The 17164-nt window shown below is 53.7% G+C and overlaps 1 protein-coding gene across 1 annotated transcript; it reads left to right on the top strand.

The window, feature by feature from the left end:
• The first annotated feature begins 113 nt into the window (after window positions 1-113).
• SAMD14 (sterile alpha motif domain containing 14) lies at window positions 114-16687 on the top strand. The gene is made up of 10 exons (XM_004377945.1): window positions 114-410; window positions 4000-4054; window positions 11351-11517; window positions 12019-12307; window positions 13509-13596; window positions 13692-13766; window positions 13871-14030; window positions 15224-15343; window positions 15442-15597; window positions 16322-16687. The coding sequence occupies exons 2-10, from the start codon at window positions 4012-4014 to the stop codon at window positions 16475-16477; spliced, it is 1254 nt and encodes a 417-aa protein (XP_004378002.1). The 5' UTR covers window positions 114-410; window positions 4000-4011; the 3' UTR covers window positions 16478-16687.
• Window positions 16688-17164: the final 477 nt, after the last annotated feature.

A 17164-nucleotide genomic window follows, 5' to 3' on the forward strand; every position in this document is an offset into this window, starting at 1 on the left:
TAACGCGACGCTGCGCCGACCGGTCTGTCACGCGGGGCCCGCGTCCGGCGGGCAGGCGGGCGGGGCGGGGGCGCGCTCTCTCGCTGGCGCTCACACACACTCGCACACACATACACACGCACACACACACGGAGCATCCTCCCGTCAGGTCTCCCGGTCCAGCCCCGCCCGCCGCCTGCTTCCCGCAAGCCTCTCCCTCTCGCCCCACACCAGCCCCCCATCCCTCGGGCCTCGGGCCCCTGCCCGCCAACCCCCACCCACACCTGGGATGGAGCGGAGCGAGCCCGCCCGGAGCCCCCTGCGGCCGGGGTGACGGCCTCCGCCTCTCTTCCGCCCGGGCCCCCGCCTCGAGCACTATGGGCCTGAGGGGTTCCCGAGGCGCTGGCTGCTGAAGATGCCCGATGCTGGAGGTGAGGGGCCGGGACTCCGGGGACTCGAGGGTGGGCGGGGACATCGGGCTGGGGGCTCGTGGGAGGACCCCGAGTAGGGTTGATAGGGCGAAGCTACAAGAATCTTTCTTCCCCTATCCCGAGGGGGGCCGCACGGGACTGGGGTGCTGGGCTGACAGGGGAGGGGGCGGAGGTAGGATTTGTGTCCCTAATCCCCTCCCTCCCGCTTGTTGCCCGGAGAAATTAATAAAAAACTGGAGTGGGGGGAGGGGAGAGGGCTTAACTCCTTGCTCGGCGGGGAGTTGGATTGATGGATTGGAGAGAAACTCGTCACCTAGGGGTAGGGGTCCCGGGAGCGGAGTAGGTGCGCTGTCCTCCATCTCTACCCCAACTCCAGCAGGGCTCTGAGGTGGCGTGGAGACCCACCGGGTACCCCAGCCTTGGGCTAGTGGAAGACTGGGCCTTATGGGGAGGGGGTACTGCCTTCTCTAGCTGCACAATTTGCCTCCCCCCACCCCAAGCTTGCTCTCCGGGGTTCATGCCTTCCCAGCTTTTCCCAGTTGCACTTCTCTTTAGATCTCTACCCTTCCAGGGCCTCTTTACTCTGCCGCCCCGCTGGGAGCCCATCGGTCTCTTGCGGTGGATTCTCCATGCTCCTTCCCATCCTACCCTTGGGCCTCACCTAGGGCTGCCGGAGCCCTCCATTCCTACTATTGCTTTCCCTCTCCCACTCTCTGATCTCTTTCTTCTATTTCTCAGCAGCCCTATGGGCTGCCCTTCTGACTCTCAGCTTCTCTGTCTGTCTCTGGCTGTTCTTCCTCTTCACTCTCTCCCCACTCCCTCCCCAGGGCTTGTGCTTTATTTCTCTTTCTCCCTCCACTTGGTCCCAGGAAGCTTTGAGCTCACCTGCCTCCCTTTCTCCCAGAGAAGAGTCAAAGGTCATTGATGCACCTCTCTCTGGTAGTTAGAAGCTTTGGGGGGAGGGAGTGGCCTGGTAGCACCAGAGCCCAGACTGGGTCCAGAGGGGGACAGGTTCATTTCCACTCTTGTGGCTGTTACCTGGTTGTATGTTTGTGTGTGTGCGTATAGGAGTGGAAGGAGGGTTGGTGTCTGAATTTCCAGGGCTCTGTTTTGGAAGTGGAGGACTGGGTGAGAGGGGCCTGGTGAGCTCCTGGATATACTGCTTCTTCTCCAGAGTTCCCCATCAGACATTATAGGGATGGTCTCCCCTACACACACCCCAGGGGGTTAGTTGTCAAAGGGAGGGAAAGAAAGAAGTTTGTGCCGATTTAGGATGGATTGGGAGGGGATGTGAGCTGGAAGCCCTAGCCCACCCCAGCCTGAAAGATGGCTCCATCCACAAGAGGGACTTACCTGGACTGGGTCCTTGAATAAAGGACACATGGGATCACCATTCTCAGGAAGTCTGAGAGGAGGCACAGCCTCTGCCCTCAACAAGCCTCCATTCAGATGGGAGAGGCAGTTCCTATCTTCAGAGAGTCGCTAGTCTGATGGGCAATATATGGCCCCTCTTCTCAACGAGCTCCCTTTGTTGGGAAGAAGATATGACCCATTTAGGGAACCAGTGAAGTATAAAAAACTCCCCATTTGCCAGTGGTTGGGGAAGGGTGAATTTAGAAATTATGTAGACAAATGAGAGGAGAAAGGGCTATCTAGGCAGCTTTCTGGAGGAGGTGGCAGCTGGGTCCTAGTCGGGTGAGGCTTTGTGATTGGATGGGGGAAACTGGTTCATTCTTAGGGGCAGCCCCCCATCCCATCTGGCCTCAGGACAGGGAGGATATTCTGGAACTTCTTGGCTACTAATCCCGCCCTCCCCAGGGCTCAAGAATGACAAAAGTGTTCCTTAGGGGTTTGGCCCATGTCCCCTTTGACCCCTTCACACACCTCATTTCCTGCTTTCAGCTTCAGCCCCAGGCATCCATGGAGCCTGGGGCGGAGGTGGTTTTGATGTTTCTCCCAGTCCTAGCTAATGTGGACCACCTCTCCTCCCTCTACCCTTATACCCCTTCCCTCAGTAGTGTCCGTTCCTTGAGAGCACCCTGCAACACTGAAGACCGTCACCCAGGATAGGGCTGTGGGGTAGGAGACCAGAGTCCAGGCTGAGTTCTGCTTCTTATCTCCTGTACCTCAGCTTCCTCATCTGTAAAGTATGGTCACTAAGAATCCCAAGCCTGGCCAGCTCATAGTGAGATGATGTCTATGTAATAACAGAAGAGGAGAGTTCCCTTCGGCCTTCCTGCCATTGGCCTCTCCAGTGGATAAGTCCCCAGCAGGTGTGTGGTACAGATTTTCTATACCTGTCAAATGTACAGTCTAGCCCAGAGCCCTAAACCGTCAGTGGCCCCTGAGCTTCCTCATTCTCCCTCATCCAGCATTCTTCTGCCCTTCTGACAAGGCTTGGTTCAGGGCTACTAGAATCCTACACCTGCTAGGAAGCCTGCCCAAATTGCTCAGTTGCATATATCCTGCTTTCCTACCTGCCCTCCCTTCTTGCTTCCCACAAAAACAAAAAACCCTACCTAACCATACTTCTTCCCAGAACATACTGGATGCATCATAGAGATTTGGCTGTCCACTGTTGTGCTGTGAGTACTCCTCATACCCTTCTGAGGATTCATCTGTGAATCTGTCAAGAACTGTGAGAACAGTGAGTTTGTCTAGAAAAGTAAGCCTGCTGATGGTGCCAGCTTCCTGAACAGCTCATGTTCAGAGAGTTGGCACCAGTGATGGAGAGGGGCCAGGACTGGATGATGGATGGAATGGATGGATGGGTAGGTAGATGGATGGATGGATGAGGGTGGATGAATTGTTAGATGGATGGATGGATGGATGAGTGGACACATGGATGGATAAGTAGGAGGTAGATGGGTGGAAGAACCTGGGTTCTCATCCTGATTTTGTCATTAGCTTGCTATGTGATCTTGAGCCCGTCATTCCCCCCTCTCTGAGTCTGTTTCTTCATTGTAAAATGAGAGGACTGGATCTAATAACCTCTAAGATCTCTCCCAGATTTGACGTACAATTTATAACATTAAAATATTTTAGAGGATGCTAATGATGGGAACCCTGGTGGCATAGTGGTTAAGAGTTCAGCTGCTGACCAGGAGATTGGCAGTTCAAATCTACCAGGTGCTCCTTTGAAACCTTATGGAGCAGTTCTACTCTGTCCTACAGGGTCACTATGAGTCAGAATTGACTCGACGGCAGTGGGTTTGTTTTTTTTTGATAGGTTTTAATGATAGAAAGTTCTAAGACAGTGAAGGGGAGAAACTTAGTGACCCGTGTAAAGGTACACAGTACATTAGCTTGAACCAAGACCACAAGACTCAGCCTGTGTCTATATCCTGGATTCCCGGATTCCTGGATTTGCATCTGTCCCTACCCTTCTGCTCTGCCTCCTGCCCCAACCCCCACAATCTGGGACATTACAGGTGATCTGTCTTCCAGGGGACCTGAGGAAGAATTCTAGGGAAGATGAGGGGCCAGCTGGCCAGGGGCAGAGGGCCATTGACAGCTCCTCTGCCTTGACCAACTTAAACCTCTCACTCAGGATCTCTTTTCTCTCTCTCTTCTCCCTTATCCTCTCCAGCTCTCTTGAGTCATGGCTTCTTCAAAGCTTCGAGAACCTGTGGATGAGGTTTTTGGTAAGTTCTGTGTGACTTTATCTCTAGCCAATAGACACAGTTATAGAGCACTTTCTTCCAAGGCCACCCAGCATTGGGCGGGGAGAGGGTGGTGGTTCTGGGGGGTTGAGTGTGTGTCTGTTGTGGCCTTACAGCCTTATTCTTTGTTAGTACTGTCTTAGTGGACATGTCAAGTACAACAACAGCAATAATAATAAGGGTCCCCATTGTATTAAGTATTTCTCTTATGCCAGGCACTAGTGAAGCACCCACATCTCACATGTGGTGTATCATTTAATCCTCACAATAATGCTAAGCAGTGTACCCATTTTACAGATGAGGAACCTAGGGCAGAGAGTGCTGAAGTGACTTGCTTTAAAGATCACATGACAAGTTAGTGGCAGAGCTGGAACTAGAACTCAAGTCTGCCTGACTCCTTGCTCCTAGTTCCTGTGTTATACACTTGTGTACCCAGCACATATGACACACATTACCTCCAAGTTGCATAAGTACATGGGACATCACCCTGCATGGATGTGTACTGAAATCAAATCCATGACACACACACAGCCTCAGTACCCCAGACCTCCACCCTCATACTGGAGCACATGTCCATGTCCTCAGGTTCACACACAGCCCACACCATCATTTACCCTCTGCAGTCTATCTGTTGTGTGGATTGGAGAAAGAGACCATCCCCTCAGGGCAGCATTCCCAACATGCTCTGGGGCAGAAAGGCGATTTCCCACCTGGATTCGGGTGGAGGAGACTGTGAGCAAAGGAACATGGAGGATTGTGGAGGGAGAAGTAGATTCAGGAGAAGAAGCTGCCTGAATCTGTAACACTGCACATTCTTTGAGGGCTCACACATCTGTGTATGCAGCCTCGAGGGGGCTCCTACGCAGGGAACGTTTCTCCTCCCTGCCTTCTCCCCTTCTCGCCCTTCCTCCCTTTTGCGCCTCCCACCCCCTGCTCACCTCATTCTTCCTGCCTTTGCCATACGCCCAGGCAATGCCAGGAACTGCTGCCTCTTGGCTTCTGGGGGATGCTGCTTTGTACTCCAGCCTCCCTGGGGTCTCTGGAGTGGAGGATTTGCCTCTGAGACTCCCCTGGACTCCAGCTGTCTAGGCCTCAGATTCGGAGTCTCTCTGTCTCCACCTGGCCCAGCCTAATCCCTGGCCTGACTGGCATGAGCTCCCCTCCCCAGGCTTTTCTGCCTCCACTTCCCCCACCCAGACCCATCCTGTTTTCCCCCTCTCAGACCTGCTGAGGTAGCGCGGCCCAGCCATGCTTCCTGATTTGCAAGACTATTAAATATTCATGACCTCCCACTGTCCAGGGCTGGGCCATCTCCCTCAAGGAGGTGAGAGAGAGAGAGAGTGCTGGTGTGCACACAAGGAAGAGATGGAAGAAGCAGGGCAAGGGGCCTGGCAGAGCAACAAACCCTAGGAAAGGCTGGTTCCACCTTGCTTCAAAATCTCTGACCCTGTTAGAAGTCTCTTTGCTCCCATACCCCCCCCATATAAGATGACTATGGTCCTGATGTGGCCCAGAGTGCACAGCAAAGGGCCCCCTCCCAGGCCCAGGTTGGCTGGGCACCAGCTGAGGGCCAGAAGGCTAGAGGATGCCTGGCAGTCCCCTGGAGAGCAACAAGAGCACTGGCCTGGGAGCCAGGAGACTAAGATTGTGTCCTTAACTCCCTCTGCTCTGCAGCCTTGACCAAAGCTTTCCTCTCGGAGCCTCAGTTTCCCCATCTATAAAATGAGGTGGTTGGACTTGAACTCAAAAGTTGCTGGCTCCCATCTCTGCCTGAGAGACAGTGTAGCATACGTGTGATTATAAATCCAGCTCTAGAGCCAGACTACCTGCTTTTAACCTGGGCCTTGCTTTTTGTTGCTTGGCTGCCCTGGGGATGCCTGGAGTACCTTCCTCATAGGGTTGTGGGAATGAGTTAGTAATTATAAAGCACTCAGAATAATGCCTGGGCAACAAGCACTCAGTAAGTATTAGCTATTATTATTCTGTGGTTCCATCCTCCATCCTTGCTGCTTCATGGCAGTGCCCAGAGAATCTGTGCCAGAGGGCAGGGGACACAGGGCTCCCTCCCCCAGCTCAGCCCCAGGGTCTGGAAACATCAGAGGGCCAGGAGGGGCAGCCAAGAGACCGGAGGAGTGATGTCAAATCTGGGGTCCAAGATAGCAGTCGTTTTGACAGTATCTGTCCCCTTCTCCAAGCCACCACCAGCTCTTGCTGGACAACAACAGACTCCTCTGTCTCCATCACCCCCCTTCAACCAGGCCATTCCCTTCTCCTTGCAGATGGCACTGGCCCCCTGGTGCTCCTCAGACACTCCAAGCCCAAACCTGCTCCATTCCCGGTACTTGAAAAGCTCTTTCTTGGTCTTTCTACCACCTCAGCTCTGTATTGTCAATCTCAGCCTAGCTACCTAATTTAAAGTAGCTAGCCCCCCACTCTGGAGCCCTGGTAGCACAGTGGTTAAGAGCTCGGCTCCTAACCAAAAGGTTGACAGTTCAAATCCATCAACAGCTCCTTGGAAGCCCTATGGGGCAGTTCTACCCTGTCCTATAGGGTGGCTATGAGTTGGAATTGACTCAGTGGCAATGGGTTTGGTTTCTTTTTTTTTTTTTCGTCAGCCTCCCAATCACACCCTATCTCTTTCATCCACTCAACAAATATTTATTGAGTTCTTAATGTGAGACAGTACTGAACAAGTCAGGCAAAGTCGCTGCTCTCAAGGAGCTTGAATTCTAGGACAGGGGCAGGAAGGGGACAGATAATAAAAGCACACATAAATAAACGAGGAAGCTATGAGATGGTGGGGAGTGCCCTGCAGAAGATTAAAGTGTGGGACGTGATGGAATGTGGGCTTGCGTTTGTAAGTGATGTGTCATCAGTACCTGCAAGTCCGTTTCTGCCGAAGTCTGCCATGGTCCATGGAAGTGTGGCTTTGGTTCAATTCGTCCAACCTCGACGAGCACCCACTCTCTTCAAGGCGCTGCACCAGGCTCTCAGGATTCATAGCAGAGAGTGAAGGGCATCACCTTCTGCATTGGGCAGACTGGCATGGGAGACCATCATCCCTGACCATAGAATAGTGCTGGGGCCTGAAGAAGGGGAGGAGGAGGTGATGTGTTAGAGTTGATCAGCCGGACAAAGAAAGGGTGAAGAGCACTGGAGTAGAGAGCAGCGCGAGCAACGGGATGGAGATGGGAAGTAAGAGATGGAAGCAAGTCTGTAGGGATCGATGTAAGCAATTCGGTGCTGCTCGCACTAACAGCCAATGCTTGCTGAGCATTTACTAAGTCACAGGCATCATGGTGAAGCACTTTATGTGGATGATCTTATTTAATGCTCACATCAACCCTATAAGGAAGTTACTCTTATTATGAGCCCATTTTACAGAAGAGGAAGCTGATACCTAAACATAAATAATTTGTCCAGGGTCACTCAGCCAGGAAGTGAGAGAACTGGATTCAGCACCAGCATTCTGGCTCCAGAGCCTTTGCTCTTAACCACCGTGCCTTATAGGAGCATGGCGGGCAGAGGAGGGGTCTGTGGGAAACAAAGGGCTGGCTGAAGACCCTTTAGGCCTTGAGTGACGAGCTAAGGAGCTTGGACTTTATATTGTCAGCTTTTGGCTTTCCCAGAGGTTTTCAAGGGCAGGAGATAAGTGACAGAGTCAGAAATGTGCTTCCGAAAGTTTCTGTTAGCTGTGTGGAAGATGTGAGGGGGGCCATTGGAGGAAGGGAACACAGGGTGGAGACTGAGGCCATGTTCTGGGATGGCAGAATGGGGCTAGAGGCAGCTGATGAAGGCCTGAGCTGAGGCAGTGCAGTCAAGAGGGAGAGGAGAGGCCAGGTTTCCGGGGTGTGAGGAGGGTGAATCAATAGAACTTCATTCTTTCATTAATATTTACCAAGCACAGTGGTTAAGAGCTTGGCTGCTAACCAAAAGGTTGGCAGTTTGTATCCACCAGCTGCTCCTTAGAAACCCTATGGGGCAGTTCTACTCTGTCCTATAAGGTCACTATGAGTCGGAATCGACTCGACCGCAGCGATTTTTTTTTTTTTGGTTTAAGCATGTACTATATGTCAGGCACCATTCTCCACCTGTGCTAGAGCAGTGAGCAAAATAGGGAAAAAGCTGTCCTCATGGAGCTGACATTCTAATGAGTGGAAAGAGACAATAAACTCAATAAGTGAAATGTACAGGATGCCAGGGTTTGGTGAATACTATAGAGAAAAACAATAGGGGCAGGGGTTATGGAATGTGTGTGTGTGTGTAGCAGTTAGAAATAGGGGGGTCAAGGAAGGCCTCAGTGGGAGAGAGCATTTGAGCAAAGACCTGAAGGATGTGAGGGACGTAGAAATCTGTAGCAAGAGCCTTGCAAGGGAAGGAGAGAGTAAGGGCCAAGGCCCTGAGGTGGGAGCAGGCCTGGCATATGTGAGGAAGAGTCAGGAGGCCAGAGTGGTTGGAGTGGAGGGAGCAAGAGGGAGAGAAGTACAGGTTCGGAGAGGTAAGGAAAGTGTGGACCGAGTGAGTCTGGAAGGCCACTGGGAGAACTTTGGCTCTTACTCTGTGTGAAATGGAAGTCACTGGAGGGTTCTGAGCAGAGGAGCGACGCGATCTGACGTGTTTTATCAGGATCACTTTGGCTGCTGTGTTGAAAATAGACTGTAAATGGGAAAGGGAGGAGGAGGAGGGAAAGCCAGCCAGGAGGCTTTTGTAATAATCCAGGCAAGAGATGACGGTGACCTAGACCAGGGAGGCTGTGAGAAGTTCTCCCTCTCCCTTCCCTCCTCCCCTTCATCCGCTCCTCTTTCTCTCTGTATGTACGCATGTATGGGTGTGTGTGTGTGTGTGTGTATGTATTTTTTATTGTGAAAAATCTCAAACATACCCAAAAGTAGAGGGAACAGCGCAGTGACCCCATGTACCCATCACCCAACCTCAACAATGATCAACTCATGGCTGGTTTGGTTTCATCCCCCGTTCCACTCCCCACCCCCACTGCCCTGGATTATTTTTGAACCTAATCCAAAACATCATTATCACTTTGCCATAAATATTTCAGTATGTCTAGATATATTTCAAAGGTAGAGCTAACAGGAATTGTGGATGGATCGGTTTGTAGGGTGGGAGGGAAAGAGAGGAGTCAAGGATGGCTCCAGGGGTTGGTCCTGAGCAACTGGAAGGATGGAGCTGCCATTCACTGAGATGGGAGGAGCAGCTAGAGGGGGAGAGGGCCAGGAATTCAGTTTTGACGTGTAAGTTGAAGATGCCCGTTAGACATACAAATGAAGACATCGAGTAGCCCGTTAGACATACAAATGGAGACGTCGAGTAGGCAGTTGAGCACATAAATTACTGAGTCTTGGGCTGAGGTGGGTGCGTAGCTGGCAGTCCACTGACTTGGGTCATTGAGTGGATGGAGAGGCCTTTCACTGAGCCAGGGAATAGAGAAGTGGGTTTGAGGCAAGGTGATGGGTTCATTTTGATGGGTTGAGTTTGAGATGCCTGAGGGCCTTTGATGTGGCAAGCTCCCTGGCTGGTGCCTGGGTGCCAGGGCTTGGAATACAGGAGAGGGGTCAGGACTAGAAACAGAGGGGTAGTGCAAACGGTTAAGCACTCAGATGCTAACTAAAAGGTTGGAAGTTCCAGTCCATCCAGCATTACCTCTGAAGAAGGGCCTGGTGATCTGCTTTCGAAAGGTCACAGCTATGAAGACTCTATGGAGTGCAGCTCTACCCTGAAACACATGGAGTAACCATGAGTCAAAGTCGACTTCACAGCAACTGTGTTTGTTTTTTTTACTGGTTAGTTGGGCCAGGAGAGCAACTAGGGTGGTTTAGGGGGTGACTGCAGACAAGAGAGGAACAGGCAAGGCAGGGTGGATGAGTGATGGGATGGTGGTCCCTGAGACTATCGGGAGTGGGGTGGGGAAGAAAGGTCTTGACCCATCCTGAGGGCTGGGAAAAACTTTTTCCATCTGGAAACCCCACGGCCAAGCTCTGGTCCGCTACGGGGTGGGCTTCATTCCCAGGGTGAGTGAATGAAAAAGGAAACTATGAGCAGGAAGGGTTTCTATGGATGATCCACAGGGGTTTGCCTACTCTTCCTCCACTCTTCCTCCGTGTCCTCCCATCCAGAACCTAGCACGGCGCATGAGCCTAGGCTGGGGGAGACAGGCTTCAGGAGGCTGTGGGGCTCCATCAGCAACTGCTTTCCTTCCTAGCACTGCCACTGGCTTGTGGATTCCTTTGCTCCCTTCAACGATGAGCTATCTAGGTGCTCAGCAGTGGCGTCTGAGTGTGACCCTGATCCTGAGCATGACGCAGGAAGCCAGGGTCCACAGCAGAGCTCTGGACAGGCACCTCAGCTCAAAAGGAAACAAGCCAGTCCCGGGAGTCAGACTAAAAAACCCCAAAACCAAACTCGTAGCTGCCCAGTTGATTCCAACTCGTAGTGACTCTATAGGACAGAGTAGAACTGCTCGTGGGATTTCCAAGACTGTAATGTTTACGGAAGCAGATTGCCACGACTTTCTCCCATGCAGCGGCTGGTGGGTTTGAACCACTGACATTTCGGTTAGCAGCCAAGCTCATAACCACTTGGAGCCATACTACCCAGGCTCAAATCCTGGACCACTGCTAGCTGATGGCTTTGGCCAAGTGACTTAACCACTCTGAGTCTCAGTTTCCTCCACTGTGAAATGTGCTTAATAGGCACACCTACCCCACTAGGCTGTTTTGAAGAGTAGGTGAGGTGATGTATGTAAAGCACTTGTCACATTTCCTGGCACATAGAAGGTGCTTCCTAAATGGCAGTCACTATTACCATGACCTCTCCAGCCTCACCCCAGCCCTTCCTTCCACAAGCCTACCCTCCAGCTGTCCTGGAGCTGTTGCTGCTTGCTTCCCTCTTCCCAGTGTCGTGTACACCAGTCTCGCCACCCGGCTGCCATCTCCACCTCATCTCTTGTAAACGCCCACCCAGACCTTAAGACCCAGCTTTGGTGTTGCCTCCTCGGACCCATCCAAATAGGGTTGTCCTGTCCCCCTCTACACTTCCTCTGTGCCTCCGTGCGATTTTGTCACACTGTGCTGTATGGATGTCTGGCTCCCTGAGACTGTGAGGGACATTGGTTTTCATCTGTCTGTACTCCCAGTGCCCAGCATGGGGCGGCACTCAAAACACTTGGTAGTGTCTGGGGTGTGAGTGCAAGGGACCTGAGGTGGGCTTCTGGGACCAACCTTTTCATGTGTCTGGTCCCTGTCTCCTCACTCCGGTTCACAGACCTGGACTTGGCCGTGCCAGAGACCGTCAGACTGGACAGCAGTTTACACAAGGCCCGGGCCCAACTGCTGGCCAAGGGCCGGAGACACCGGCCCTCCCGCTCGAGGCTTCGGGACAGTGCCAGTTCCGCTGAGGATGGTGAAGGCTCCGATGGGCCTGGAGGCAAGGTTGGGGCAACTCACTCGAACACACAAACACCCACCCATCCTTCTTGCCCCTGGGTAATCCCTTAAATCTCTCCTCCAGGAAAACCACATCCCCAAACTTCTGACATAATAATGCTAATAACTATTAGCTGTCTGTCCCTCACTTCTAGCTCATTTCATTCTTTTAATGAAGGTATTATTATTCCCATCTTACTGATGAGGAAACTGATGCTCTGAGAGGTTCAGTAACAAAAGTCACACAGTCAGTCAGTGACTGAGGCTGGATTCAGCCCCAGCCTATGTGGCTCAAAGCCCCATTTCCCACCTCTCACTGTCCTAGCCACTCTTTGTTGGGTGAGCATGAGGACACCCTCCCACGCTTCCCTTCCCCCTAGAAGGACCCAGGAGTCCGGACTTCCCGCCCTGGTGGCTTCTGCGGAGTTAAAGGGGTTGAAGCTGGCTCCTAGGCCCTCCAGGAAATGGGGAGGAGAATTTGCAGCTAGCGGCTACCCCCTCCTCCAGGTGACCGACGGCTGCGGGAGCCCCCTGCACCGGCTGCGCTCGCCCTTACACTCGGGCCCGGGGTCCCCGGCCGGGGGTTCTTTCTGCCTGGAGCCTCCGGGACTGCGGCGCAGCCTGGACGAGGACGAGCCGCCGCCCTCGCCTCTCACGCGCTACCGGCCCCTGCACAACGCCGCCTCGCACGAAGGCCTGGCTGCAGCCTCCTGCTCACCGCCGCGCTCCGCGCCCTCTTCTGACAGCTCGCCGAGTTTCGTGCGCCGACACCCGCGCGCCGAGCCGCACAGCGAAGGTGAGCAGTGGACGGCGCGGCGCCCCCTGCTGGTGCACACTGGGGCAACAGCGGCCTCTCCTGTCCCGGTGGGGACCAAAGCGCTGGGCTGGACCAGTGTGGCTTGGGTGGGAGGTGGAGGAGTAAACACCACGGCTCATTCATTCAGCAAATACTTACTGAGCACCACCTATTACGTGCCAGACACTCAGGCTCTGGGACACACCGGTGAGCAAACAGATGTGGTCCTTGTCCTCCTGGAGCTTGCAGTTTAGGGGAGAAACAATATTCCTTATAATTTAGGGGGAGTCCCTGAGTGGTGCAAATAGTTAACCGCTGGATTACTAGCCAAAATGTTGACGGTTCAGACCTTCCCAGAGGCACCTCAAAAGACAGGCCTGGCAACCTGCTTCTGAAAGTTCACAGCCTTGAAAACCCTATGAAGCAGTTCTGCTCTGCACACCCTGGGTCACCATGAGTCAGAATGGACTGAGGTCAACTAACAACAACAATAACAACATGGTTTAGGGAGGAAATAATCAAGTAATCCCCTAATTAGATACATAGTTCCAAACTGTACTAAGCGCTATGCGGGAAATGAGCACAGCGCCGGTGTGGGAGAGCCTCTGTCAGGCGTCTAACCTAGCTGGGGGCTTTCTGGAAGGCTTCGCCAAGGAAGGAATATTTGAGCCAGGATTGGTAAACTGGTTAGAAGCTGGCCAGGATAAAATGATCGATAAAATAGTAGTGGTCTCTACCTTCTCACAGCACTTCATGCTTTGTAAAAGGCTTCTCTAGTTTAGTTGCCATGAGTCAATTCCAACGCATAGCGATCTTATAGGACAGAGTAGAACTCCCCCATAGGGTTTCCAAGGCTGTAATCCTTATGGACGCAGACTGCAACATCTTTCTCCCACAGAGCGGCTGGTGGATTCAAACCGCTGATCTTTTGGTTAGCAGCCGAGTGCTTAACCACTGTGTCACCAGGGCTCCGGTGACCCCATTAGGTCCCATGAAATAGGCAGGTGTTATTATTGCCGTATTTGAGATGAAGGAAGCTCAGAGAGGTGAAGTGATTTGTCCCAGGCCACACAACCAGTAACGGGCACCAGAGCCAGGGTGCCTGATTCTAAGTCTAGAAAATTTCCAGCACACCACACTAGAAGCTGCAGGAGGAGCGAGGCCACCACACTGGCTATTTTCTCACCTCTCTTCCCCAAAGATGACAGTCGGGATGCCAGCCCGCCTGAACCTGCCAGCCCCACCATCGGCCTGGATAAGAAGACTCGCCGAAAATTCCTGGACCTGGGGTGAGTGGAGGAGCCAGAACCCAGGGCTTGGAGCTGCCAGGGTTAGGGTAGCCCACCAGGCAGCACTGCCCCACTTCCCCCTGCCCGTTCCACAGGGTCACCCTACGCCGAGCATCCACTGGCAAGAGCCGGAAGGAGAAAGGCAGCAACCGCCTGTCCATGGGCAGCAGGTAGGAGGAACCCACAGTGTCCACATATGGCACCAGCCCATAGCTCCCTGGGGGCCCGGCCCTCCCCTCTGCGTCCATACCCATGTTGGATGCTCTTTCCACAGGGAGTCAGTGGAGGGCTCTGGCAGATCTGGGGGCTCCCCATTTCTGCCCTTCTCCTGGTTCACAGACAGTGGCAAGGGCTCAGCATCCTCTGGCAGCACCACCTCCCCCGCCTGCTCCCCCAAACACGAGGGCTTCAGCCCCAAGAAGTCAGCTTCTCAGGTGAGTCTATGGCTTTTTTGCCCCCCAACTGGCCCCAGACTCAGGTGACATGAGAGCTCAGGCTGGGATTCAGGCATTCCTGGAGTCCATTTGTTCACCCATTGAGCATTCAGTAATTCATTAATTTGTCCATTCTCTGAGTTCATTCATTCACTCGTTCACTCATTCAGATTCTCCTTAGTTCACTCACTGATTTATTCACTGTCTCACCCATTTAACACAGATCACTGCAGACTACCTGTGTTAGGAACTGGGCCGCCTACGTGTGTGGGGGGCAAGGCTTGGGGGAAGCAAGGATGAATATGATCCCAGCCTAGAGCTCAAAAAGCTCCCAACTTTGTGGGAGAAATGAAAGCAAGTAACAGAAGCAACAGTGAGTGTCCACTTACGTTCATAAAGCTCTTTACAGTTTACAGAGCCCCAGACACATTTTTCTTCACTCTCACAATAGCTCAATGAACTAGGCAGGGCAGGCACGCTCGTGCCCATTGTGCAGATGAGGAAATGAAGGCTCAGAGAGAAAGGACTCATACAGATTTAGCTGTAGGGCTCTATGAGCCCCAAGCCCAGTGCTCCTTCTATGGTTCTGTTCCTTATGTGCTGCTGGGGCAGAGGAGACCAGAATGCTGGGGATTCAGAGAACAGACAGCCGTTTCTGACTTAGGACTTCCTTCTTTCCTCCCTCCTTGCATGCCCTTCTCCATCCCTCCCTTTCTTCCTTCCCTGGAGCTACCATGGTGAACAGGACACAGCCCAGGCCCTCACAGAGCTCACAGTCCAGTGAGGACAAAGACCTGTAATCAGACAGTTTTCCCAGGGTGCTAGAGGACATGGGGGGGAGGCACATAGCAGGGATACCTGACCCAGCCTGCTGGAAGCATTGTAGGCTGCCTGTAGGAAGCGACACCTAGCCTGAGACTTTTTCCATTCCTTCCAACAATTCTGCCTGGCTCAGTTCTAGCCCCATGTCCTCCAGACAGCTGCCTACTCTCCCAGAGGCCACAGGTCCTGACGTCTCACATGAGCACCATGTCCTGTGTACCTGCCCAGCTCATGGCCCATGCACAGGGGAGGCTGAGCAACTCTGGTGTCTAGTGTAGGACTTCAACTCCATCAGATGGGGGTGGTGGGTTGAAAGGACTCTCTTAGCTTGGGGTAAGCTCTCTCAGCCACATGCATCCCTTCCTGTGCAGGAATCCACTCTGAGTGATGACTCTACACCCCCCAGCAGCAGCCCCAAGATCCTGAGTGCCCCCCGGCAAGAGGCCAAGTGCTCCTACCCCTATCACACGCTGTCCCAGTCTTCGGATGAGGTGAGCAAGGCTGGCCATAGTGTCAGCTGGCCCCGACCCGACTCTGTGCAGGCCACAGGCCAGGCCTTCGCCCCTCACTCTCCTTGGTCTCTGCCCAGTTCCTGGACGAACCCCTCCCCACTGTCCACCACTGGACCAGTCAGCAGGTGGGCCAGTGGCTGCACAGCCTCAACCTGGAGCAGTATGCTGCTGAGTTTGCTGCACGGCAGGTGGACGGGCCACAGCTACTGCAGCTGGATGGAAGCAAACTGAAGGTAGGTCAGGGTGGAAGGGCCATGACACAGCCTGGGCCTGAGGCTCTCCTCATCCTTTGACCTTCAGCTCAGCCTCCTGGGCTGACCTTTTCACTCCTTCTAAGGCCACTGTCCTGACCTCTGACCTTCAGGCAAGGTCCTTGGCCTAATCTTTGTACTCCAGCATGGGCCCCTGGTCTGATCTGAAACTTGAGCCCAATTCTTTGATTTGATCTTTAAATTGTAACCCAGGTCTCCAGGCTGACCTTGACGTCTAAGACTGTCATCTGACTCTTTACCCCAGATGAGTCTCCTGGTGTCTTGGCAAGCCAGGCCTTTCCCTGGGTCATCTTTCTCTGATTCCCAGTCTCAGAAGCTGCTGGCAGTGGTGGTGATGGGGCCTCAACCACTGACTAGCTGTGTGACCTTGAGCAAGTCACTCCCCACCTCTAGGCTTCAGGAGGTTGGGCAGGGTCATACAAAGGCTGAAAATCCTGGAGAGATGGGAGCTAGGGACTGGGGGCCAAAGGCCCTGGTACCCTCAACCCTCAACTCTCCCAACCACTCCCATTCCAAATTCTGACCCATCAGAGAGTCAGTCTGGGAGATGGAGGTTACACTCGGGGAGGTTCTGACAGAGTTTCAAAGAGAGAAGAACCAAGGCAAAAAGAACCAGGCGCTTGGATTGGCCAGTGCTGCGGATGGTTCTGGTACTCGTTCCCTTACCCTGGGATTCTTCCCCCAGAGCCTGGGGCTCAGCAACTCGCATGACCGGGCACTAGTGAAGCGGAAGTTGAAGGAGCTGGCAGCAGCTGCAGAGAAGGAGCGCAAGGCCCAGGAGAAGGCTGCACGGCAGCGAGAGAAGCTGCGGCGCAGAGAGCAGGAGGCCAAGAAGAGCTAGGGGAGGCGGGGGCAGGCGCTGGCACCCAGGCACCGCCACCACCGGGCTCGGCAGCCACAGGCCTCAATGAGGAGGCTGGGCCTGGGCACCGAGCTTGGGACGGCCTGGTCCCGTGCTCTCAGGGGGCACACGTCCTCTCCCACCCTGTCTGGACCTACAGCCCCCGGAAAGGGAGAGCCCAGGAAGAAGGGCCAGTAATAAATTCTGTTTCACGGACTTGTTTGGCACAGAGTTCCTGGGGGAGGTGGCAGATGAGGGAAGAAGGCAGAGAGGCCAGGGCTGAATCAACTCTGGGACCCCAGGGCAGCCTGGGTCAGGCTGACCCTCTGTCCTCAGGCCAGGGTGGGGCTAGGGGCTGGAAGTAAGCTGGGATACCTGCCTGCCTGCCTTCCTTCCGGAGGCCCAAGAGGGGCGAGGGTCTTAGGGCTCAGAGAGATAGGACTGAGCCTCTCCACAGGAGTAGCCGCACAGAGTTGTTTCTCCCCAGCTCGCCATGGTGGCTGTGGGTTGGGAAAGCTCTCTGCAGCTCCCCAGGGAGGCCAGTGGGCACTGCAGCAAGTTGCACTCAGGGCAGACTCCCAGCTAAACTCTCGGCAGGAGAGCAGAGGAGGCAGCATGGGGATAAGCACGATCTTTGTAAGGATGTTAGAAGGGAGGATGAAAAATCCCTTCTCTTCCCTTCCTTGT

This window comes from Trichechus manatus, unplaced genomic scaffold, assembly GCF_000243295.1.
Source record: "Trichechus manatus latirostris isolate Lorelei unplaced genomic scaffold, TriManLat1.0 scaffold00054, whole genome shotgun sequence".
NCBI classification, from domain to species: Eukaryota; Metazoa; Chordata; class Mammalia; order Sirenia; family Trichechidae; genus Trichechus; species Trichechus manatus.